The 25,139-nt window shown below is 47.4% G+C and overlaps 2 protein-coding genes across 3 annotated transcripts; both read right to left on the bottom strand.

Moving 5' to 3' along the window:
• Positions 1–1,971: 1,971 nt before the first annotated feature.
• Positions 1,972–4,376, bottom strand: LOC127348459 (uncharacterized). Of its 2 annotated transcripts, XM_051374491.2 has the most exons (3): positions 4,266–4,376; positions 3,599–4,196; positions 1,972–3,496 (listed from the first exon to the last, which is right to left on the bottom strand). In XM_051374491.2, exons 1-3 carry the CDS (start codon positions 4,331–4,333, stop codon positions 2,129–2,131), a joined length of 2,034 nt encoding a protein of 677 aa, XP_051230451.1. In that variant the 5' UTR covers positions 4,334–4,376; the 3' UTR covers positions 1,972–2,128. The 2 variants fall into 2 exon arrangements, with proteins under 2 accessions (XP_051230451.1, XP_051230445.1); XM_051374485.2 differs by having other exon boundaries at positions 1,972–4,196.
• Positions 4,377–14,360: 9,984 nt separating this feature from the next.
• Positions 14,361–16,073, bottom strand: LOC127348486 (uncharacterized). The gene has a single exon (XM_051374502.2). The coding sequence runs from the start codon at positions 15,957–15,959 to the stop codon at positions 14,448–14,450; it is 1,512 nt and encodes a 503-aa protein (XP_051230462.1). The 5' UTR covers positions 15,960–16,073; the 3' UTR covers positions 14,361–14,447.
• Positions 16,074–25,139: the final 9,066 nt, after the last annotated feature.

Below are 25,139 nucleotides of genomic sequence, written 5' to 3'. Positions count from 1 at the left end.
GTACTCCCCTGAAGTGGAGAAGTTCCAGGAGAAGGAATCCTCAGTTTCAGAGACATGTTGAGTAGATAGCAGTTCAGCCAGGTCTAGGAACTGATCAAGAGCATCGGCAGAGAGCGCACCGGATATGTCGTTGACCCAAGCATTTTGGGGAAGGGCAGAGGCTACCTTTCTACTGCGGACAGCCCGCCGGTTGACTCCAGCAACGACGTCGGGAGCAAGGTCACTAATGCTTTGTCCCTCAATCCAACGATCAGACCAAAAGAGGACATTGGTACCATTTCCTAGATGAACTGCGGTAGCAGCGTGGACGAGGGCGTCGACGTGTTTGTTTGTTTTGATAGGAAAGTTCCTCCAGGGCTTCGAAGCGTCAGTTCGCTTGAGCCACGACCATCTGGCTCTAAGTGCCCAGCCCATGCGTTTGATGTCCAGCACGCCGAGACCACCAAACTCGGTGGGGCGGCAAACCTCGTTCCAAGCAACCGCACAACTGCCACCGCCGTTATCTCGACCTGAAGCCCAGAAGAACGACCTCTGACATTTGATAATGGCTTCTTTGATGGGTTTGGGGACACCAGTAGCAAGCAGGATGTGAATGGGTGTTGCGACGAGGACAGATTTGATGAGCACCAGGCGATCACCTTTGGATAGGAGCCCAGCGCGCCATCCAGAAAGCTTGTCATGCATGCTGTCAATTAAGGGCTGTAAATCATGCACACACAGCTTCCAGATGGTGTTCATCGGGTATTTACACCAGCATGTAACTTCCAAATTTGAGTTCCCTACTTGAAGGTGAACCCCCTAGTTTGAATGTATTTCAAATATCAGCTAAAAACGGAGGAGGGGCGGTGGTCACTGCTTAAGAAAGCATCATATGACTGCCAAATAGATGTTCCCCATACATCCGTGTTATATACGAGTTAAATGCGTACTGCTCAACTTTAGTACTCCGTAGTACATTTTGTATGGCACAACCATATTTTCTACCTTTGGCATCATGTCACTAGGCAATTGCTGGCAGCCTGACACCTGATTCACTATATATCATTACATCCCTGTCTGCTACTTAATTTGTGTAAACTTTTCCATGGGGATTAGGTGACTGCATCCGCCTGATTCACGCTGTCTGCTACAAGATTCTTGCAAATGAAAATGCATATCCTTCTTTTACTATCGTACCCTCCGACTAACTCTTTGCCTGGCTTCACAAACGAACCCCTAGCATTGATAGTCACTTCCACTGTTCCACACCCACCGTGCCGCCTGCCATGCTGCCACTGTGTACCTCAGGGTGTTGCGCCAGTCCTTCTCCGACATTGGGATTCGCACCCTTGACCAGCAACTGCGTGGGATCAAAAGCCACAGCCCCTCCCCGAGGTGAAATTAGCCCCCCAAATATGTGGAAACCTGTTTCAGTCGAATTGGTTTTTCGATCCTAACTGAAACTTTGGTCTATTTGTTGGGCTTGTAGTTGATTGAATGTTGATTGACATTCCTAGGTAAAAGTTTGGTTTCTCTTGTGTTTTCTGACACAAATTTAAGTCAAGGGTACTTTAAACATCGAGTATGAAAGCTAGGGAAGGAACAGGCAATGTGGAGGGTGGTCTGCTGAGCAAGCTGCATATATCCTCTTTCATGAGTTAAATTCTGCCATGTTTTCCACCTTTGGCATTAGCTTTCGAGTCCCCTCTTCTAGATTTAGGCTGCAATTGAACGTTTTGTTCATATAAACCTCAAATACCAAACTTAATGCTTATTATATGCTCCATGCAACTAACAAACGTTTTGTACATGGCACTACGGAGACGATCTTGTAGCCAGCGCCAGTTATTCCCGTGGTTGTGGAACCTATTTCTATTAATTTATACCATCTGAACATATATCACACTGAACAAAAAAGAACTGCTTTTGGGGAGGTTACAAACAGAAAATGACATTTCATATTTCATACAGTAACTAGTGTGACAGTTAGTCTTGATAAAATTCAAACTCCAATCGACAATACACAAAGAAATACAGTATAGTACACCGGGAGAGGAAAAATACATATAGAGCATACAAGTGGCAGTGGCACATATGTAAGCTAAGTATACCAAGTGGAGAAGAGCTCGTAGGTACACCAGGCAACCTACTAGTGAGGTCCAAACTTGAGCAGACTTGGGTGATAGCCGAGGGGGCCTATGCTGTACATTACTACGAGGACATGCGTGATGAACTCCCCACCAGTGTTGAGATGGTTGCGATGGAATGCGGCCCCGCAGCGAGGCGCAATGTAGTAGAGCATCTCCAGCCAGACGTCGACGATGATGTCCCAGCGATCGGCTTCTGGGATGCTGGCCAGTGCCTCGGCCACCTTGAACGCACGAGGCAACACGGGGTCACCGAGGATATCGGCAGTGCTAGGGTTGAACGGCACCGATATGTCCATTCCGGAGCATGCCTGCACAAACAGCGGTGAGTTCACCAGGTGTCGCACGGCCATGGCTGTGCCCGCCGTCTTCTTGTTCCACGATAATTTATCGGCGTCGTGCTGGCTGTCATCTCGTCCCAGGGGCCCAGCCTTTTTGAGAGTGAGGGTGATCTCATCACGAGCTTTACGAAGCAGGAACTTGGAATTGCTGCTAAGCATCACGTCGCACTTGAAGATGAGGTACATGATGTAATTTGAGAGCTGCCTGCTAATTGTCTTATCAGCGGAAGCATCACCACCAGCATCGGTGAAGAAGCGTATGTCCGTGGCAATATGCCAAATGAGAACGCTGGTCGGGAAATCCACCTCCTTCACACTCTCGCTTAGGACCTTCTCTGACAGACTCTTAGCAGCTGGAGCTTGTACCTCATCGGCAGCAGTCCTCCGCTTCCTCCCCAGCGCCACCTCTCCCCGCGAGCTGGTGAAGTCTGTCGACATCATCGTATTGTCTAGCAGATTCTTGATGACCAGGTTCTTGAGGTCGTTGGTAACGGGGATGCGCTCGATGCCAGGGGCGCTCGCGCTCAGGCGTTCGACGATCCATCTCGGCACCATCGAGGCTCTCTTGACGCAACCTGTGATGATGTTGTACTGCACTAGTGTTCTGGACCACTGGGGTCTCCTCCACCTCTTCCTCAGTAAATCAGCACAAGTCCCGCAAGTGATGAAGAACACACAGAGGATGACGGTGTGGTTGCCAGACCAGCAGAACGGGTGCCTCCAGAGGTCTTCACGAGAGAACATGGACATGACGAATGAGGCTGCCTCCAAGGTGACGGCTCCTACGAGCAAGACGCCGGACACAGCAATGTCAGCTCCACCATAGTGCTGGAGCTGGCCACTTTTGGCAGCCATGAAGAAAAGTGCCATGGCCGCCGAGGTGGAGAGAAATGCGATGAGATGGAGCAATGCGCCAGCAGGACAGAGACGGAAGGTGGCCTTTGTGTAGAGGCGTTGGTAGCATATCCAGAGCCTGTCCTCGGCGAAGATGTAGGCGCTGCTGCGGTACTGTGGCACGGAAGAATCAACCTGTTTCGAGTAGAGGTCAGAGAAGATGTCGCGAGAGACGGACCAGTCGTAGTTGGGTAGGATGTCCGTGGACATGATGTCCATGGCAGGATTCAGCGACACCTCGGTGAAAGTACGGCTACTGAGATAAGACCCCAGGCCTTGTCTGGCGATTGTTTGCAACTCCTTGATGGAGCGTATGCGGTCTTCAAAGCCGCCCAGGAACTCTTTCATGAGCTGCCCTGGGTTGGCGGTGGCGAGACAGTAGATGCGCTCGCCATACTTGATGCACCCCGACACGAACATGAGCAGTGTGGAGGCGAGGAGCCAGCGGTCCGGCCAGGGCGACTTGGAGACGACGAAGACGGCCACCCCCAGCTGCGAGGCGAAGCCCAGCAGGTGGCGCATCCAAAGAACGTTGTCTTGCATGGAGAAAGCCGTGATGGTGTCCTGCCCGCCCAGGTGGAGGAGCACGAAGGGCGCCCAGAAAATAAGGAGCTGGTGGTTAGGGCCGCCAGTGTGGACGGAGAGATGGCCCAGGACGAACACGGCAACAGAGTCGGCCGACATGTAGCCCAGCCACAGGAGAACGCCCAAGACGCGGGAGGAGCTGCGCAGCCGGACGCCTGCGAAGGAGAAGAGGAACACTTGCAGGGCGAAGCTTGCAAGGATCAGGCAGTGGATCTCCCATTGGTTCCACAGGTTTTGCGCGTCCGCCAAGCTGCACAAAATATATGTATATCCAGTACAAATGAGCTGCAAACTTAGATATGAGCATCTTAATATTTACCTAATGTGTGGCTCTGTGGGATCATGGCTGCCGACTTCCTCGACCTTGCTCATTTTCAGCGGCCTCATTTCACGGCTCTTCCTCTTGTTTTCCTCCACCTCGTCTCGGTACAGATCTAACGGGTGTGGGCATGTGCATGCATGCCAATCCTGTACGAGGTTAGGGACCAACGAAGCAACCCTACTGATTGACACCACTTGGCCAGTGAGTGACCGTGAACCACAACTTTCATGTACATGGGCACGAAGAATCAGTCCCTCAAACAAAGCTTTAGAGATAACCAACCAGCTTACAAGCGTAAGCACCAAAGCATGCATGCACGACCAATCAGTCTCAGGTTCCTCTTTTTTTGAAAAGTAATCAGGCCCTGAGAATCTTGTTCGGTTTGCTCAGGACGTACGGGATCGCTTGCTCTGTGATTGGAGAACCTTGTTCACATCAGTACGTAAAGCTTGATTCCGTCTGTTGCTGGAATCCGGTACGCACTCTTATAATTCGGTAGGCACACATACAGCTTTAGTGGTTGGTGTATCAAGATAAGGCTCTGGTTTGGTTCTCGAGCTTGTTGCTGCCATCTAAACATAATGTATAATTGTACATTGACTTGTTCCTGCTGAACTTTTACTTTCTCCCAAGACAAAGGAGGCTGAACGGATCCAGAAATATATGCCAGCTTTTAAATCGTCAGAGGTTACAACCATTAGCCTTTATTCGGGGGCAGATCATGTGGTTCGACCAGCCTTTACACAAGGCGGAGCATACTTGACTAGCATTTCATGCATTACACCACAATAAAATAAATTGTACTGAGATCTAAAACTGATTTTGAGAAGGCTTATGACAAGGTTAAATAATATGGTCTTTTCCTCACAGACTTTGAGAGTGAAGGGATTCTCTGAAAAATGACTCGAGTCAGTCCACAATTTCATAGGTGTATCTATGAAATGATGATATAGGTCATTACTTCCCAATTGAAAAGGCACATTGTTAGGGGACCCACTATCACCCATTGTTATTTAACTTTGTGGCAGATATGGGAATTTTTGTCAAAAAGGATCACCCTCCCCAATTCATTGACAAAAAGGACCACCTGTGAGTAGAATTGGCAATAAGGACCACCTCCGGTGTGGCGGCAGAGCCCCCAGGCGACACGTGGAGGATGCTGCCGCACAGCCTGGTGGCAGAAACCTGCCGTCCCTCTAGGTGGCGGCACGTTAGCCCGTAGCCCCGCCGTCAAGCCGCCGTCGACTGTCGTGGGCCATGCCGCCGCTGCACGGGGTGGCATGCTTGCGTGGCACATGCCGCCACACGTGGTGGAGGCAGGCCTCGAGCGGGAACCCTCCCGGCCGGCCGACCAAGTCTGGTGCACTGATTTCGAAGCGACGAGACGTGAAGCTGTCGGAGATTCCCGCTCGATACAGAAAATTAACCACCGAAAGCGGCCTATTTGCGTAGGAGTTACATCAATTAGAGCACCGACAGCCTGATACATCAATAGAGCACCGACAGCCTATACCAATAATTCTGCACTAATTTTTTTGATACTGCTCACACTAATTGAAGCACCGACAGCCTATACCAATAATTCTGCACTAATTTTTTTGGTACTGCTCACACCATTAGTGTGAGCAGTACCAAAATGGTGTGAGCAGTACCAAAAAAATTAGTGCAGAATTATTAGTATAGGCTGTCGGTGTTCTACTTATAAAACAGCAATACAGAGAAGATAGATTGGTTTGTGCCGTGACTATGCATCGGCCTGTCAATGTATATTTATAGTACTTATGAGGTTAGGATTACAATGGTTAAGACTACACGGTATACAACAACCTCCAATGGTTATCTATCTATCTATTTCGTGTAACACAAGGCTGGTTAGCTTTCGTTAGGATCGCACCATATCTGAACCAACCTCATCGTTTAACAGTCCCTCTCGATCCAAACGAGTGCTAGCCAGGCACAGCTCATACTTCAGACGATCAAAAACATCTCGACTTAAAGCCTTTGTGAAAATGTCTGCTAGCTGATCACGAGAGGAAATGAACCGAACCTCAGTGCCCCTGCTGACACCTTTTCTCGCACAAAGTGAAAATCGATTTCTATATGCTTCGTTCGAGCATGGAACATCGGATTTGCTGTCAAGAACGTAGCTCCGAGATTATCACACCACAAGGTTGGTGCTTGCATTTGAAACACTCCCAGTTCTCTGAGAACTGATTGCAACCAAGTGACTTCAGCTGTTCCATTTGCAATGGCCTTATATTCTGCCTCCGTACTCGAACGACTTACCGTCGGTTGCTTCCTTGAGCTCCATGACACCAAATTGGGTCCATAAAATACTGCATAGCCACCCGTCGAACGTCGATCATCTGGACACCCTGCCCAGTCGGCGTCAGTATAAACGCTCAGCTCAGTGGAGGAGGATTTCTGAAAATGCAGTCCAAAGTTAATTGTTCCCTTAACATATCTCAATATCCGCTTTACTGCTGACCAATGAACATCTGTCGGAGTAGCCAAAAACTGACAAACTCTGTTCACTGCAAAAGCAATGTCTGGACGAGTCAAGCAAAGATATTGCAGTGCCCCTACTGTGCTCCTATAGCTGAAAGCTGACTTATCGTCAAGCAGCTCCCCAGTAGTTTTGCTGAATTTTTCCGTTGCAGACATTGGAGTTGCTATCTCCTTGCACCTATGCATATTAACCCGACGAAGGAGATCTGCTGCATATTTTGCCTGAGTCAGTGCAATGCCTCCATCTATATCTGTCACTTCTACACCCAGAAAATATGACAGCTTGCCAAGATCCTTCAATGCAAACGAGTCTCGCAGCTTGCTCATCAAAACGTCAACTGCCTGCTTGGACGAGCCAGTGATGATTATGTCATCTACATATATCAGCATGTAGATTATCACTCTCTTGTCTGTAAACACAAAGACGTGTCTGCCTTGGATGGAACAAAGCCCATAGACTGAAGTTTTGAACTCAACTTGGAGTACCAAGCCCGTGGTGACTGCTTCAAACCATACAATGATTTTTGCAAACGACACACTCGCTGTGGATGATTACTGTCAACATACCCTGGCGGCTGACACATATACACCTCCTCCTGAATATCGCCGTGGAGAAAAGCATTCTGGACATCGACTTGTCGGAGAGGCCAGCCACGGGACACAGCGATAGACAAAATCAGCCTCACAGTGGTAGATTTGACAACAGGGGAGAACGTGTCGGTGTAGTCGATGTCGTGGCGCTGAGTGAAGCCTTTGGCAACGAGTCTAGCCTTGTATCGATCCACTGAGCCGTCAGCCTTTTGCTTCACCTTAAACACCCACTTGCAGCCCACGATGTGTCGACCAGGGGGAGGGTCAACGAGGCGCCAAGTGTTGTTGGTCTGTAGTGCACGAAATTCATCGTCCATAGCAGACTTCCATTTAGGATCACCGAGAGCATCCATATGCGAGGTAGGTTCAGCAGCAAATGCACGCTTGGTGAAGTCATACCGAACAATGCCATCGAACAATCGGACAGGCTTGACAGGACGCCGGGCAGGTAATGGAGGATCGACCGGAGAAGCCTCGTCTGCTGAACTCGGTGGCGAAGGAGATGCAGAGGCAGGACGAGCATCAGACGAGGAGGATGGCGAGCTTGGCTGGTGGGCCGACCCCGTAGCCGTGACCAGCGGTGTGTGCGGGGGAGAGTCACGGGCTGCGTCTTCCGGCCCAGCATGGCCCTCATCTGCTGCCCCCTCATGATCGACGTGAGCACCCGCCGGTGGTGTATGCATGGCGAGAGCGTCGAGAGGCGCGGCGTGATCGTCATGTTGTGGACCTGAAACAGAGGGCAGAGCAATACCATCAGTAGCACTGGTCGCATCAGTACAAGCAGGTTCATCTGTTTCCGGTTCAGGGAGAAGAATGGCTGACTCGGTGGGTAGGGAGGGTTGGTTGGTGTCATTGGCAAAAGGGAACACGTGTTCGTCAAAGACAACATCACGTGAGACATATATGCGGCCAGTAGAGCGATCTAAGCACCGGAATCCAAGGTGATCGGAGCTGTAACCCAAAAACACACACATGCGTGAGCGAAAGCTAAGTTTGCGATTGTTGTATGGTCGCAAATTAGGCCAACAGGCACATCCGAAAACCCGAAGAAAGTGGTAATCAACATTCTTCCGAAAGAGTTTGGTTACTGGGGTTGAGTTGTGTATAACACGACTAGGCATGCGGTTGATCAAGTAGCATGCCGTAAGGATTGCATCATCCCAAAACCGAAGGGGTGCGGATGATTGAGCTAGGAGGGCCAAGGCAGTCTCGACCAAATGACGGTGCTTGCGTTCGATTGCTCCATTTTGCTGATGGGTGTGAGGACACGAGATTCGATGAGTAATGCCCGTGGTTTGGAAGTAATGGTGAAGTTTCTGATACTCCCCTCCCCAATCTGATTGTACAGAAAGAATTTTGGTGCCAAGGGACAATTCCGACACATTTTTGGAATTGGTAGAACACATGTTCAACATCAGATTTATGTTTCAGCAAGTACACCCAAGTGAATTTACTAAAATCATCCAAAAAACTAACATAATAGTGAAACCCGCCAACAGATTTAATTGCTGGACCCCATACATCCGTATGGACAAGTTCTAAAGGGGAAGTAGAATTTCGACTAGAGGCTGCATATGGCAGCTGATGGAGTTTTGCTTGCTGGCATGCGTCACATACATGCGGCACTCCTTTATTCTCAACAGGACCTAACTTATTTGACTGAAGAATGGCTTGGACGATGGGTGGCGCAGGATGTCCAAGCCGTCGGTGCCACAGTTCCTTGGATGGGGCGATGGAATGAGCTTGCGGAAGACGTGGATGGTGATGAGGATGGCATGGAGGAACTGGGTACAGACCACCGTGAGCTCTACCGCGGAGCAGGGTTGCCTTCGTTTTGAGGTCCTTAACAAAAAAGGATTCAGGGTGAATTTCAACAAAGCAAGCATTATCATTAGAAAGCTTATGGGTAGAAAGCAGATTTTTGCTAATATGAGGAGAGTGCAAGACATTGGATAAACGGAGATTACGAGTTGAACTGGGTAAACAAGATTCACCAACATGTAAGATGGGTATGTGCATACCATTGGCAACTTGGATCTGCTCGTTGCCTCTGTAGTTTTCATGGACGTGCAGGCGTTCCATGTCGTTCGTCATGTGGTCGGTGGCGCCGGAGTCCAAGTACCAGTTCGGGTCGCTGGAGTAGCCGTCACTGATGTTGGTGTAGTTGGCGGCACGGTTGGAGGTCTCGGGTTGGATGGCGTGGTTGAAGCGCGAGTAGCACCTCAGAGCATCGTGGCCGTAGACGCCACAAATCTGGCACGTCGACTTGTTGCCACCACGTCCTCGTCCTTCGCCCTGGGCATTACCGTCGCGCCCAGAGCCATCACCACGGCCTCCGCCGTGGCTGCCACCGTTGTAGCCGCCACCATTGTAGCCACCTCCGTTGTAGCCGCCGTAGCGGCCTCCTCCGTTGCCGCGGCCTCCGTCACGGCCACGACCACCTCCTCCACGCTGAAAGCCTCTGCCCCCGCCGCCACGGTAGGTGTTGTTGGCGGAGTGCTGAAAGGCCGTGTCGTTGTGCCCGCCGGAGGAGCGCCCGTCGGTCCGCGGCTCGTACGCGGTCAGATGCCCGTATAGGTCACTCAGCGTGAAGTCTTCATTGGCGGCGATCACGGTCATCGATGTGGTGAAGTTTTCGTGGTCCTCGCCTAGACCAGCCAGGATGTAGGAGACGATCTCGTCGTCCCCGAGTGGGTTGCCGATGGTCGCCATCGTGTCGGCGATCTTCTTGGTGTGGTGGAAGTAAGCAGACATCGACATGTCCCTCTTCTTCGGCTTCACCAGCGCAGTGCGAAGTTGCACGGTCCGCGCCTTGGACCTGGACGCGAAGGTCCGATCCAGAGCCTCCCAAACCTGCTTCGACGTCTTGAGGAGTTGGACGTGACCGAGGACGGCAGGAGTGAGGGAGGTGAGTAGGCCACTAAGGACCTGCTGATCCTGCTTGTGCCAGGCTGCATACTCAGGATTGTCGATCTGGTCAGAGCTCCCGACAGCGGCGGCGATGCGCTTTGGCGGCGCAGAGTTGGAGCCGTCGACGAAACCGAACAGATCGTTGCCGTAGAGAGCAGGTAAAGCCTGGGCCTTCCAGAGCAGGTAGTTCTCCTGATCAAGCTTGATGGAGATGGCGGCTCTCAGCGTGGCCGCGATATTGATCGGCATGGTGGGCGGCGTGGTGGTCGGAGCCATGGATGTCGTGTGGGAGTGTTGGCTCTGATACCATATAAAACAGCAATACAGAGAAGATAGATTGGTTTGTGCCGTGACTATGCATCGGCCTGTCAATGTATATTTATAGTACTTATGAGGTTAGGATTACAATGGTTAAGACTACACGGTATACAACAACCTCCAATGGTTATCTATCTATCTATTTCGTGTAACACAAGGCTGGTTAGCTTTCGTTAGGATCGCACCATATCTGAACCAACCTCATCATTTAACACTACTTGCTGTATCAGCACATAATTCCTATGCAAATAGGCCGCTTTCGGTGATTAATTTTCTGTATCGAGCGGGAATCTCCGACAGCTTCACGTCCTCGTCGCTTCGAAATCAGTGCACCAGGCTTGGTCGGCCGGCCGGGAGGATTCCCGCTCGAGGCCTGCCTCCACCACGTGTGGCGGCATGTGCCACGCAAGCATGCCGCCCTGCGCAACGGCGGCATGGCCCGCGGCGGTCGACGGCGGCTTGACGGGGGGTTACGGGCTAACGTGCCGCCACCTAGAGGGACGGCAGGTTCAGGCTGTGCGGCGGCATCGTCCACGTGTCGCCTAGGGGCTCTGCCGCCACACCGGAGGTGGTCCTTTTTGTCAATTCTACTCACAGGTGGTCATTTTTGTCAATGAATTAGGGAGGGTTGTCCTTTTTGATAAAAATTCGCAGATATGGTGACTTTCATGATAGCGTTTGAAAAACTTAGCTCAATTTGCGGGAGTGGTGCCACACCTAGTGGATGGTGGCCACTCTTTTTTTTGCAATATGCAGATAAACCATTCTCTTCGAGAAAGTTAATAATAGGAAGATAATACTCTCGGCATTCGAGCAGCTTTAGGGTCTCAAAATAAATTTTCATAAAAGTGAATTGTTCTACTTTAGTAAAGCACCGTGAGCTGCCGCTCAATGCACTGAATTATTCGGTTGTGACCAAGTTAGTTCCCTATTAGGTATTTGGGAATTCTAGTTCATTATCTTAGACTCTTAAATGTCCAAAGCGTCCAGAAAAACAAATTGAGAAGTTGGAAAGGCAAGCTCCTTTTCTGTTGGCAGAAGACCGGTTCTTATCAATTGAATACACATGCTATCTTTTTTCAAAGTTCCAAAAGCTTATATAGATCAGATTATTCTGGATCTAGGTTCTTTTGACAAGGAGTCCATGAATATTTTTTTTTGGATTATTTCGGATCTAGATTATTTTGGCAAGGAGACAAAGAAAAAAAGAAATATAGACGAGCCAAATAAAATGTGCATTGCCATCAAAAACATCATGATGGTCTTGGCATTCAAGATCAAGAAGTTAAAAAACACAACCCTACTTAGTAAATGGGTTTTCAAGCTTTTTACGAAGGATGTGGCATCGTAAAGAATCCTAAGGAGAAAGTACATTGGCTCAAAGACCATCTCCGAGGTTTATTGGAAACCGGGGGATTCGTACTTTTGGTAATGTTGATGGCGACGAAGAAACATTTCTCCACTTTGGATCATTTGTTTTAAGGATGGCTTGAAGATTTGGAGGACAAGTGGCTAAGAAATACCACTCAGACCAATACCCAGTTTTGTAATATAGCTCACATCACAAAAGTGGTATTATCACTAGGGTGTTGGGAACATCGCAACCTAATGTGATTTTCGGGTGGGATTTAGTTATGCCTCTCCTTGCATCATGGAAGGCCCTTCAGTAACGGTTGTCAATGGTCAAATTGTTATAGGGCCACGCCGAATTATGTTGAAATCTACACACAAATAAAAAGTTCTTGTTTTTTTTCCGATAAAGGAAATATATTAATATCAAAATATACCAATTACACCCAGCCTCTGCAACAACGCAACATCTTAATGGCAGTACAGATGCTCACAACCAAAAAAAAGAAAATAAAACTAAGAAACAAAAGTCTCGCTACAACATTCCAGACCTAGCAACAACAATACATCCACCACCAATACAACACCTGAAATACAGACTCTCCAAAAGCGACGCCTCCAAGAAGGGAACGGTGCACCAGCCCTGTCGTCGTTCGACCAGAGATCTTAAGTTTTCACCCTGAAGATAGTCCCCGCTCTCAAAACAATGCCTCCAACAAGGTCATTGCCACGCACAACCAGTTAAGGCCAAATCCTGGATTTTCACCCTGAAAGGTAGGACTCTGAACTTCACCTGTGCTGCCGCCACCACTGCTGCGGAGCTCGGAACGTCAAGCAAGTCCCTCAACATCGCGGAGACTTGAACCTCTCTTAGCTAGTCCTCCAATCCGGCCTTCATGATATTCCTTCTTCTGACTTCACCATGGACAAAAAGTCACTTGATGTCAACACAGAATAAAGCTTCGCGCCGCTCCTTCCAGAACCAAACGATCGGAATAAAAGCATGGTGCACGCGACCGAATACCACTCGATCCAGCAAACTCCAGGCAAAAGATGCATTGTTCCATTCGCCGGCAGAGCTTTCTTGAATTCATCACTCCAGCCAGATCAAGGTAGAGTGGCCTCCGACAGGTCATCACCAGAGAAGAATAAGGCGGCACGGAGCACCGACGATGGCTTGGCGAAGCCATGGATCCTGCGTCGATTGGGGCCAAGAGGACTCAAATCATGCGTAGATCGCCGCCACCGCCGAACCGCCGCCGGGGCTGAAGGCCGCCACGCTCCACCCACTCCTCCATGACGACCAGCGAAATGCATCAGGCCACGGCCATCGCAGCCATGCCGCCCGACGTCCTTAGCCTGCGCCTCACCGCCTCCCATGAAGCGCCGCCGCGGAGCCCTCTCCACCCCATCGTCCTTCGACGGTGGATTCCATGTATAGAGCACTTGTACATTCAGATGTGCAAATTGGTTTTTTTAGAACCTCAAAGAATAACTGTTTCTGGCTCCTTGTCTTTTTCTTCAGTTTCCTTTTGTAGAGATGTTTGAACTGAATTTCTCGTCCGTGGAGGTACACAAGGAAATTTTGTAGGAATTTTCAACAGTGGCTCGATTGATTTACCATTTCTTGTAGTGATAGATTCACTAGAGGAAATAACACCACACTGTTTAAGATTAACTTCAGTTTGAGCTGGCAAAACTTTGTCACTTGGTGATGTTTTTGTTTTGGCTCTCTATTGTGTCGCCTCTTAGGGGGCATGTAACCTCAAACATTCTATCTTTTCAATGAAATGAAACACAAATGCTTTTTGCGTTTTCTCGAAAAAAAAGTTTGAACTGGCAATTCGTTCTCTTCTGGATTTACTTGCAAATTTGATATACAAGCAGTTAGTTGTTGCATTGTCTGACAATTCTGGCTGCACTTTCATAGAATCCTGTCTTCCACTGAACATTTCCTTCTGCAACTTCATCATTTCTCCAATCTCAGAAGAACTTCCTGATTGCAGATACTGCTGTTGATGTAAGCTTGACTGTTGAGATGAACTAGGCTGCTGCCTAAATCCTTGATTCATTCGTTGCGAAGAGGTTGCCTTAATATTGTTCTTACATATGATAAATTTGTGTGATTTCTTCAAGTAGGATTGTAACTCTGAGAATAAAGTCCTTGATTCTTTGCATAGTGATAAAACTTATAGTATGCGGCCTATAAAAAGTAAAGTGGTAGCAAATATATGTGAATGTAATCAATTTTATCTTTAGTTTGTTTCAAATAACACAACATATATACCTCAAACATTAACTTTTGTACTAGAATATGTAGATATTGTTGTTCGAATTTTTGGTGCACTGAAAGAAGTGTGTAGGTGGGTGTGGACAAATGGAGCTTGGGCTCAATGGTGCCCATTTTTAGTAAAATTGAAAATCAGCATTTTGAAGATTCAAAAAATTCGGAAAAAATACACCTGCCTTAGATCATTGGGCGACGACATAGTTAAGACCGAATTAGATCATTTCCTGGCTGGTTATTACATATTCAAAATCGAAGCAATTTTCACCAGTGTAGAGGCCATCGTTCATGTCATGAGTAACTTGCTGTCCATCGAACAACGTGTCCCTTTGCTTGTAGGAGAAGGGGACGTCGCAGTACGCTCTGGTTGCTACCATGGTCACGGTTACCTTCGTCTTTGGGGGCACGGTGACTTGGTAGGCGACATCCTTGCGTGTTTCTTTCTCCATGGATGATCCCCAGCTGTACAACCCACTCAGCTCATCTTCTGCAACCTCCATGTTCCCGCCGGCCGCGACGTGGGGAACGCCAGCATGGATCTTGGCCGTGACGCCGAGGCTCATTGTGACACTCGAAGCCCAGGTCCTTCTCTCCGTGTGTCTGCACTCCAGCGTGAGCTCAGCCGTTGTGCTGGAGGCGGTGTCGTCGTTGTGAGCAGAGGCGGTCGCCATGCCGACGACACTGGTCTTCCCGTATACTCTGGTTCCTGAGAGGTCGAAGACGACATCGTAAATCTCGCGAGAGACAACGGCTTCTTCCAGCCGTAGCCTTGCGTCTGCCGTGATAGTCGGAGCGCCCGCGTTGAGGCAGTTGTTCTTGCCTTCCGTGGTCAACCTCTTGCAGTACCAGTTGTTGCCGAGGTTCTGAAGCGCGACGGAGCTGCCGAATCTTGTTGCCCTGAAGAGCGTGTCTACGTCCCCGGCGGCGGCGGCGGCGTCCGAGTCGCAGAAGATCCAGTTGGGGCTGCGCCGCCAGAACTTGCCGAAGTGATTCGACCACACACGGAACGTCCCGTCCTGGTTGCCGTGGACGGTGTTGACCAATGATTGGTCGGCGGCACCTGCTGCTGAGAACTGCACGTACTTTTGGCGCCCGATGATCCGCGGGCGGAGGTACATGCCGTTGTCGCCCTTGAAAACGAGGTATCTAGGTAAGACCAGACTCCGCGATAGATCATGGATGATGATGTCGCCATGGCCACTGGCCGCGTCTAGTCCGTCTCCTTCCTGCAAGGAGAGACGGAGGGTCTGCTCGGACATGCACGCGTACATCCCCAGATGAGCGTGGACAAACCTGACGTAGCCGGGACGCCGGTCGCTGGCTGTCGTCTTGAACAGCGTGCACGTCGCTTTGGACAGGTCCTCCTCCGCCTCGTCGGTGGCTCCGATGATCCAGGCGCCGCCGCCGCTATGGGGTCCCTGCACCGCCGCCAAGTACTTGTTGTCGTAGCAGCATCTGACGTGCAGGAGCCGCTGGCCGTCGTGCTCCTTGGAAGGCTCCAGGAAGAACCGTGTGTGAGGGCTAGTGACGTCCTCGCCGTCTAGCTGGAGCAACCCGTCGGTGACAGCTCCCTCCTCCTTGCCCTGGCGCGAGTAGCGCAGGTACTTGCCATCGGGTTCCCATTGGAAAGCAACGCACCTCTGCGCCGTTAATCCGGGAGGCACCTCGCTCGCCACCTCTTCTACCGGATCATCCACTTCTCCGGCAACACCTACACATCCACCCATGGTGATGAACTAATGATGTGACTTGGTTGTGAAAAAGAAGACTTAGAGTGGAGAAGCTGCGGCCACTCAGGATTGCTCTGCTCTTGTAGCCTCTCTTGTATACCTCTTGGGCCTTCCCCCGGTCGGTACATCTTAATCGGCGTTGTAAAGGCATCTCCACGAGCAGTGGCGGTGTGTTGTCATTCTAAATCTGTGATGTCAAATGCATGTATTTTTAATATTTTTGACATGATTTTTACTAGCAGACAAAGAATTTGACAAAAATCTGTGTGGTCATATGACTACACAGGTCTATATGTGGCTCCGCCACTGTCCATGAGGCTGGCGACCCAAAACGGCGACCCAAGTTGTTCGTTTTGGTTTGAATGTGTCGGCTCGCGGATAGATAATGGGTCACGGTCCGTTTATGTCGCAGGGTTTATGTCGCAGGGTACGCCTAACGGCCTGACGCATGTTGACCTCCCCCACCCGCTGTCAAGGATTGATGCTTTGCCTCTAATAACGATAAGATGTTAATGCCAAACCCCTCGCCGGCTTCCGTGCATCCGGTTGGTTTCCACCGTCGTTGGCTCATGTTTCCGCGCGCGGGCTGTGGTGGATTCCCGCCAACGGCCGGAACATCGCGCGCCCGTCCGGCCGTTTCCCACCCAGACCATTGTCTATAAAAACGCCATCCGGCGCGGTGAGGATCACCACCCAAGCGCCACCAACTGCCAACCATCTATGCCTCGCCATAAGGTTGCTACCTGGAGCGCCATCAGGTAGATGTGCCTCGTTCTCTTCCTGCAGGCCTCTGACGAGGAGGTCGAGGTGCGGGCCATGGAGCTAGCTTGGAAGTAGGCCGATGAGGAGGTGGTTGGCTTCGAGTGCGAAGGCGAGGTGGCTCACAGGTGCTGGAGATGGTCGAGGCGGCGGCGCAAGAGGCCGCGGTGCGTGACATTCACACCGCGACTAAGGAGGCGTATTGCCCACACATGTTGACCAGGAGCTATATTTGTATTGACAATCTGCCATGTAATATTTCCATAATTTTTTATTGGTAATAATAATTAGCTTAATTTATTATTTAAAATGTTGGTTAAATGAAGTACCAACCATTGTTGGGCGGCTTTTAATAGGCTAAACGAAACTTTGAAAGGAAAAACCTGCTACAACGAGAAACACTAATGGCCTATTAAAGGATTGTAATTGGGATGGGTCGTGCGTATCTGCTCGGTAAAACAAAGTGTTTCTAGATTTTTTTCATCTGGACGAGAGCAGTAAGAGGATCGAGTCATAATGGCTAATGATTGACCGAGCCATTTAATTTTAGTAGACCTTATATGGATTTACATTGGACGGACCAACTAGTAAAACCATAAACAAGCTCACTCAACAAGAGTTAGACACTCTTAAACGGGCTGGCGCTAATAATATAGTACGCCGCTGTTAAGCTTGCCCATTTAGCCTTAAGAGGCTTTACGTGGGATGACACATTTAGACTTAGTAGGCCTTAGCTGGGCCGGGCCACTTACGCGTGGTGGGCCTCATGTAGACCGACCCATTTATACATATAGGTCTTGATGGTCTAGCCCATTTAAGCACATATGTCTTCATACACATAGATATTGATGGGCTGGCACATTAAGCACAAATGTTTTGATTGGCTTGCCCATCTAAAAGTATATGTCTTGATCGGCCCATTAAGCATAGAGGTCTTGATGGGCCGACCTAATTAAGGCTCCCTTTAGAGCCCAATCGACCTAATTAAGATGTTCTGAACTACTTAAGGCGTAGCAAGCCTCGTGTAGGTTTGTTATCTATCACATATTTGTACACACTTAACGACGTCTGGCACGTATCAGTTTGCATGGCATCATGGCATCAGCAATCAACGTCTTCCTGAAAACTCGTTTGCAACAGTTCGATTTTTCATGACTAAAGGCCCATCATCTGCCACGGAACGAAAAATGTGTGCTAGATCCTTTGGCGATGCGATATGCACCACAAAACCCATTTCATCGGCTATGGTTCATTAACCACGAAAAACACCCCTTTAGCCTATTATTTTTGGCCGTGGTAGATAACGACTTTTTTTTAGTGAATGTCATGGTCCGCCTAGTGGCCACTTGTCTATCGCTGAAGAGACAGAGGACTCTGGCAGCCATCATCACAGGATGCCGGCTAGTGCCCCGTATACCTACCCAACACTAACGGGCCCTCCGGCAATGACTCCCTTGTGTTCGGGGATATTGATACGTCTCCGACGTATCGATAATTTCTTGTGTTCCATGCCACATTATTGATGATATCTACATGTTTTATGCACACTTTATGTCATATTCGTGCATTTTCTGGCACTAACCTATTAACAAGATGCCGAAGTGCCAGTTCCTGTTTTCTGCTGTTTTTGGTTTCAGAAATCCTAGTAACGAAATATTCTCGGAATCGGACGAAATCAACGCCCAGGTTCCTATTTTGCCCGGAACCATCCGGAACACCCGAGAGCCGCCAGAGGGAAGCCCTGGGGCCCCACACTACACCCTGGCGCGGCCAGAGGGGGGGGGGGGGGCGCCACCCTATGGTGTGGTGGCCCCAGGCCCCCTCCGAGGCTGCCCTTCCGCCTATTTAAAGCCTCCGTCGCGAAAACCCTATCACGTTCGACGAAACCAGAGAAAACCTTCCAGAGCCGCCGCCATCGCGAAGCCAAGATCTGGGGGACAGGAGTCTCTGTTCCGGCACGCCGCCGGGACGGGGAAGTGCCCCCGGAAGGCTCCTCCATCGACACCACCGCCATCTTCATCACCGCTGCTGCTCCCATGAGGAGGGAGTAGTTCTCCATCGAGGCTCGGGGCTGTACCGGTAGCTATGTGGTTCATCTCTCTCCTATGTGCTTCAATACAATAATCTCATGAGCTGCCTTACATGATTGAGATTCATATGATGATGCTTGTAATCTAGATGTCGTTATGCTAGTCAAGTGAATTTTACTTATGTGATCTCCGGAGACTCCTTGTCCCACGTGTGTAAAGGTGACAGTGTGTGCACCGTGTGGGTCTCTTAGGCTATATTTCACAGAATACTTATTCACTGTTATGAATGGCATAGTGAAGTGCTTATTTATATCTCTTTATGATTGCAATGTGTTTTGTATCACAATTTACCTATGTGCTACTCTAGTGATGTTATTAAAGTAGTTTTATTCCTCCTGCACGGTGTAATGGTGACAGTGTGTGCATCCGTGTTAGTACTTGGTTTATGCTATGATCATGATCTCTTGTAGATTATGAAGTTAACTATTGCTATGATAGTATTGATGTGATCTATTCCTCCTTTCTTAGCATGAAGGTGACAGTGTGCATGCTATGTTAGTACTTGGTTTAGTCTTATTGATCTATCTTACACTCTAAGGTTATTTAAATATGAACATTGAATTGTGGAGCTTGTTAACTCCGGCATTGAGGGTTCGTGTAATCCTACGCAATGTGTTCATCATCCAACAAGAGAGTGTAGAGTATGCATTTATCTATTCTGTTATGTGATCAATGTTGAGAGTGTCCACTAGTGAAAGTCTGATCCCTAGGCCTTGTTCCTAAATACTGCTATCACTGCTTGTTTACTGTTTTACTGTGTTACTACTGCTGCGTTACTACTGCTGCGTTACTACTGCTTGTTTACTGTCCTGGGCAAAGCACTTTTCTGGTGCTGTTGCTACTACTTATTCATACCACCTGTATTTCACTATCTCTTCGCCGAACTAGTGCACCTATTAGATGTGTTGGGGACACAAGAGACTTCTTGCTTTGTGGTTGCAGGGTTGCATGAGAGGGATATCTTTGACCTCTTTCTCCCTGAGTTCGATAAACCTTGGGTGATCCACTTAAGAGAAAACTTGCTGCTGTTCTACAAACCTCTGCTCTTGGAGGCCCAACACATCTCTGAGGAAAAGGAGGGCGTAGACATCAAGCTATTTTCGGCGCCGTTGCAGGAGGAAAGGTAAAAGGTACTCACACTCCGGACCTCGGCTACCAAGCTATTTTCCGCCGTTGTAAGTACTCAAAGCTATTTCCTTTAGATCCTGCAATTGCATCTTTTTGTTTCTTGTTTACACTAGTTTGGCATAATGGACAAAAATGAGCTTCTTATGCTATTTCCTGATTTAAAACATGGATTGTTTGATGCGAAAATTAAAAAACCTATGGAATCTTATTTGCATGCTGGTAGTAATATTAGTATGAACGCTTTGAACACCATTGTTGATAATAATATAGAAAGTTCTAAGCTTGGGGAAGCTGGTTTTCATGATCTTTTTAGTCCCCCAAGCATTGAGGAAGAAATTTACTTTGATGATACTTTGCCTCCTATTTATGATGATTATAATGATAGTAGTCTTTTGGTACCACCTGTTATGGAGGATAAATTTGATTATGATTACAATATGCCTCCTATATTTGATGATTAGAATAATAATGATAGCTACTTTGTTGAATTTGCTCCCACTAGTACTAATAAAATTGATTATGCTTATGTGGAGAGTAATAATTTTATGCATGAGACTCATGATAAGAATGCTTTATGTGATGGTTATATTGTTGAGTTTTCTCATGACACTACTGAAAGTTATTATGAGAGAGGAAAATATGGTGGTAGAAATTTTCATGTTACTAAAACACCTCTCTATATGCTTAAAATCTTGAAGTTGAGCTTGTCTAGTTTTTCTATGCTTGTTGCATTATGCTTCTTGAACTTGTTTGTTTACAAGATTCCTATGCATAGGAAGCATGTTAGGCTTAAATTTGTTTCATACTTGCCTCTTGATGCTCTCTTTTGCTTCAACTACTATTTCTTGCAAGTGCATCATTAAAACAGCTGAGCCCATCTTAATGGCTAAAAAGAAAGAACTTCTTGGGAGATAACCCATGTGTTATTTTGCTACAGTATTTTGTTTTATATTTGTGTCTTGGAAGTTGTTTACTACTGTAGCAACCTCTCCTTATCTTAGTTTTGTGTTTCGTTGTGCCAAGTGAAGCCTCTAATCGAAGGTTGATACTAGATTTGGATTTCTGCGCAGAAACAGATTTCTATCTGCCACGAATCTGGGCTGTTTTCTCTGTAGAAAAATCATAAAAATATGCCAATTTACGTGCATGTTCCTCAGATATGTACGCAACTTTCATTAGTTTTGAGTTTTCTGATCTGAGCAACGGAAGTATTTATTAAAAATTCGTCTTTACGGACTGTTCTGTTTTGACAGATTCTGCCTTTTATTTCGCATTGCTTCTTTCGCTGTGTTGGGTGGATTTCTTTGTTCCATTACCTTCCAGTAGCTTTGAGCAATGTCCAGAAGTGTTAAAAATGATTGTGTCACCTCTGAACATGTGAGTTTTTGATTATGTACTAACCCCTCTAATGAAGTTTATGAGAAGTTTGGTGTGAATGAAGTTTTCAAGGGTCAAGAGAGGAGGATGATATACTATGATCAAAAAGAGTGAAAGCTCTAAGCTTGGGGATGCCCCGTTGTTTCACCCCTGCATATATCAAGAAGACTCAAGCGTCTAAGCTTGGGGATGCCCAAGGCATCCCCTTCTTCATCGACAAATTATCAGGTTCCTCCCCTGAAACTATATTTTTATTCGGTCACATCTTATGTACTTTGCTTGGAGCGTCTGTGTGCTTTTGTTTTTTGTTTTTGTTTGAATAAATGTTTGTGTGGGAGAGAGACACGCTCCACTGTTGCATATGGACAAGTATGTCCTTAGGTTCTACTCATAGTATTCATGGCGAAGTTTCTTCTTCGTTAAATTGTTATATGGTTGGAATTGGAAAATGATACATGTAGTAATTGCTATAATGTCTTGGATAATGTGATACTTGGCAATTGTTGTGCTCATGTTTAAGCTCTTGCATCATATACTTTGCACCCATTAATGAAGAAATACATAGAGCATGCTAAAATTTGGTTTGCATAATTGGTCTCTCTAAGGTCTAGATAATTTCTAGTATTGAGTTTGAACAACAAGGAAGACGGTGTAGAGTCTTATAATGTTTTCAATATGTCTTTTATGTGAGTTTTGCTGCACTGGTTCATCCTTGTGTTCGTTTCAAATAACCTTGCTAGCCTAAACCTTGTATCGAGAGGGAATACTTCTCATGCATCCAAAATACTTGAGCCAACCACTATGCCATTTGTGTCCACCATACCTACCTACTACATGGTATTTCTCCGCCATTCCAAAGTAAATTGCTTGAGTGCTACCTTTAAAATTCCATCATTCGCCTTTGCAATATATAGCTCATGGGACAAATAGCTTAAAAACTATTGTGGTATTGAATATGCACTTATGCACTTTATCTCTTATTAAGTTGCTTGTTGTGCGATAACCATGTTCACTGGGGACGCCATCAACTACTCTTTGTTGAATTTCATGTGAGTTGCTATGCATGTTCGTCTTGTCTGAAGTAAGAGCGATCTACCACCTTATGGTTAAGCATGCATATTGTTAGAGAAGAACATTGGGCCGCTAACTAAAGCCATGATCCATGGTGGAAGTTTCAGTTTTGGACATATATCCTCAATCTCATATGAGAAAATTATTAACTGTTGTTACATGCTTATGCATAAAAGAGGAGTCCATTATCTGTTGTCTATGTTGAAGGAGATATGCCCTAGAGGCAATAATAAAGTGGTTATTATTTATATCTTTATGTTTATGATAAATGTTTATATATCATGCTAGAATTGTATTAACCGAAACATTAGTACATGTGTGATATGTAGACAAACAAGAAGTCCCTAGTATGCCTCTTAAACTAGCTTGTTGATTAATAGATGATTAGTTTCATAATCATGAACATTGGATGTTATTAATAACAAGGTTATGTCATTGTGTGAATGATATAATGGACACACCCAATTAAGCGTAGCATAAGATCTCGTCATTAAGTTATTTGCTATAAGCTTTCGATACATAGTTACCTAGTCCTTATGACCATGAGATCATGTAAATCACTTATACCGGAAAGGTACTTTGATTACAGCAAACACCACTGCGTAAATGGGTGGCTATAAAGGTGGGATTAAGTATCCGGAAAGTATGAGTTGAGGCATATGGATCAACAGTGGGATTTGTCCATCCCGATGACGGATAGATATACTCTGGGCCCTCTCGGTGGAATGTCGTCTAATGTCTTGCAAGCATATGAATGAGTTCATAAGAGACCACATACCACGGTACGAGTAAAGAGTACTTGTCAGGAGACGAGGTTGAACAAGGTATAGAGTGATACCGAAGATCAAACCTCAGACAAGTAAAATATCGCGAGACAAAGGGAATTGGTAATATATGTGTATGGTTCATTCGATCACTAAAGTCATCGTTGAATATGTGGGAGCCATTATGGATCTCCAGATCCCGCTATTGGTTATTGGTCGGAGTGAGTACTCAACCATGTCCACATAGTTCTCGAACCGTAGGGTGACACACTTAAAGTTGGATGTTGAAATGGTAGTACTTGAATTATGGAATGGAGTTCGAATATTTGTTCGGAGTCCCGGATGAGATCCCGGACATCACGAGGAGTTCCGGAATGGTCCGGAGAATAAGATTCATATATAGGATGTCATTTTATGTGAAATAAAATGTCGCGGAAGGTTCTATGGAAGGTTCTAGAAGGTTCTAGAAAAGTCCGGAAGAAACCACCAAGGAAGGTGGAGTCCACAAGGGACTCCACCTCCATGGCCGGCCAGCCCTAGTGGGGGTGGAGTCCCAAGTGGACTCCACCATAGGGGGCCGGCCACCCCCAACATGGGAGGTGGGAATCCCACCTTTGGGTGGGAGTCCTAGTTGGGCTAGGTTTCCCCCTCCTATGGAAGGTTTTGGTTTCGGGTCTTATTCGAAGACTTGGACACCAACACTTGGGATCCACCTATATAATGAGGGGCCAAGGGAGGGGGCCGGCCACCCCAAGACCATAAGCTGGCCGCCCCCCTTGAGTGGCCGGCCACCCCCTCCCAAACCCTAGCTTTGCTCCTCCACTCCATATTGCCCGCGTAGCTTAGCGAAGCTCCGCCGGACTTCTACACCACCACCGACACCACGCCGTCGTGCTGTCGGATTCAAGAGGAGCTACTACTTCCGCTGCCCGCTGGAACGGGGAGGTGGACGTCGTCTTCATCAACAACCGAACGTGTGACCGAGTACGGAGGTGCTGCCCGTTCGTGGCGCCGGAACCGATCGTGATCAAGATCTTCTACGCGCTTTTGCAAGCGGCAAGTGATCGTCTACCGCAGCAACAAGAGCCTCCTCTTGTAGGCTTTGGAATCTCTTCAAGGGTGAGACTCGATACCCCCTCGTTGCTACCGTCTTCTAGATTGCATCTTGGCTTGGATTGCGTGTTCGCGGTAGGAAAATTTTTGTTTTCTATGCAACGTTATCCTACGGTGGTATCGAGCCGTGTCTATGCATAGATGGTTGCACGAGTAGAACACAATGGTTTGTGGGCGTTGATGCTCTTGTTATCTTTAGTTTGAGTACTTTGCATCTTTATGGCATAGTGGGATGAAGCGGCTCGGACTAACTTTACATGACCGCGTTCATGAGACTTGTTCCTCGTTCGACATGCAACTTGTATTGCATAAGAGGCTTTGCGGGTGTCTGTCTCTCCTACTATAGTAAAGATTCAATTTACTCTTCTATTGAAAACATTAGTATCAACGTTGTGGTTCATGTTCGTAGGTAGATTAGATCTCTCTCGAAAACCCTAAACCACGTAAAATATGCAAACCAAATTAGAGACGTCTAACTTGTTTTTGCAGGGTTTGGTGATGTGATATGGCCATAATGTGATGATGAATATGTATGAGATGATCATTATTGTATTGTGGCAACCGGCAGGAGCCTTATGGTTGTCTTTAAATTTCATGTTGAGTAGTATTTCAAAGTAGTTGTAATAGTTGCTACATGGAGGACAATCATGAAGACGGCGCCATTGACCTTGACGCTACGCCGACGATGATGGAGATCATGCCCGAAGATGATGGAGATCATATCCGTGCTTTGGAGATGAAGATCAAAGGCGCAAGAACAAAAGGGCCATATCATATCACATATGAACTGCATGTGATGTTAATCCTTTTTATGCATCTTATTTTGCTTAGATCGCGACGGTAGCATTATAAGATGATCCCTCACTAAAATCTCA

This window comes from Lolium perenne, chromosome 1, assembly GCF_019359855.2.
Source record: "Lolium perenne isolate Kyuss_39 chromosome 1, Kyuss_2.0, whole genome shotgun sequence".
NCBI classification, from domain to species: domain Eukaryota; kingdom Viridiplantae; phylum Streptophyta; class Magnoliopsida; order Poales; family Poaceae; genus Lolium; species Lolium perenne.
This window is presented reverse-complemented; position numbering and strand designations above follow the sequence as displayed.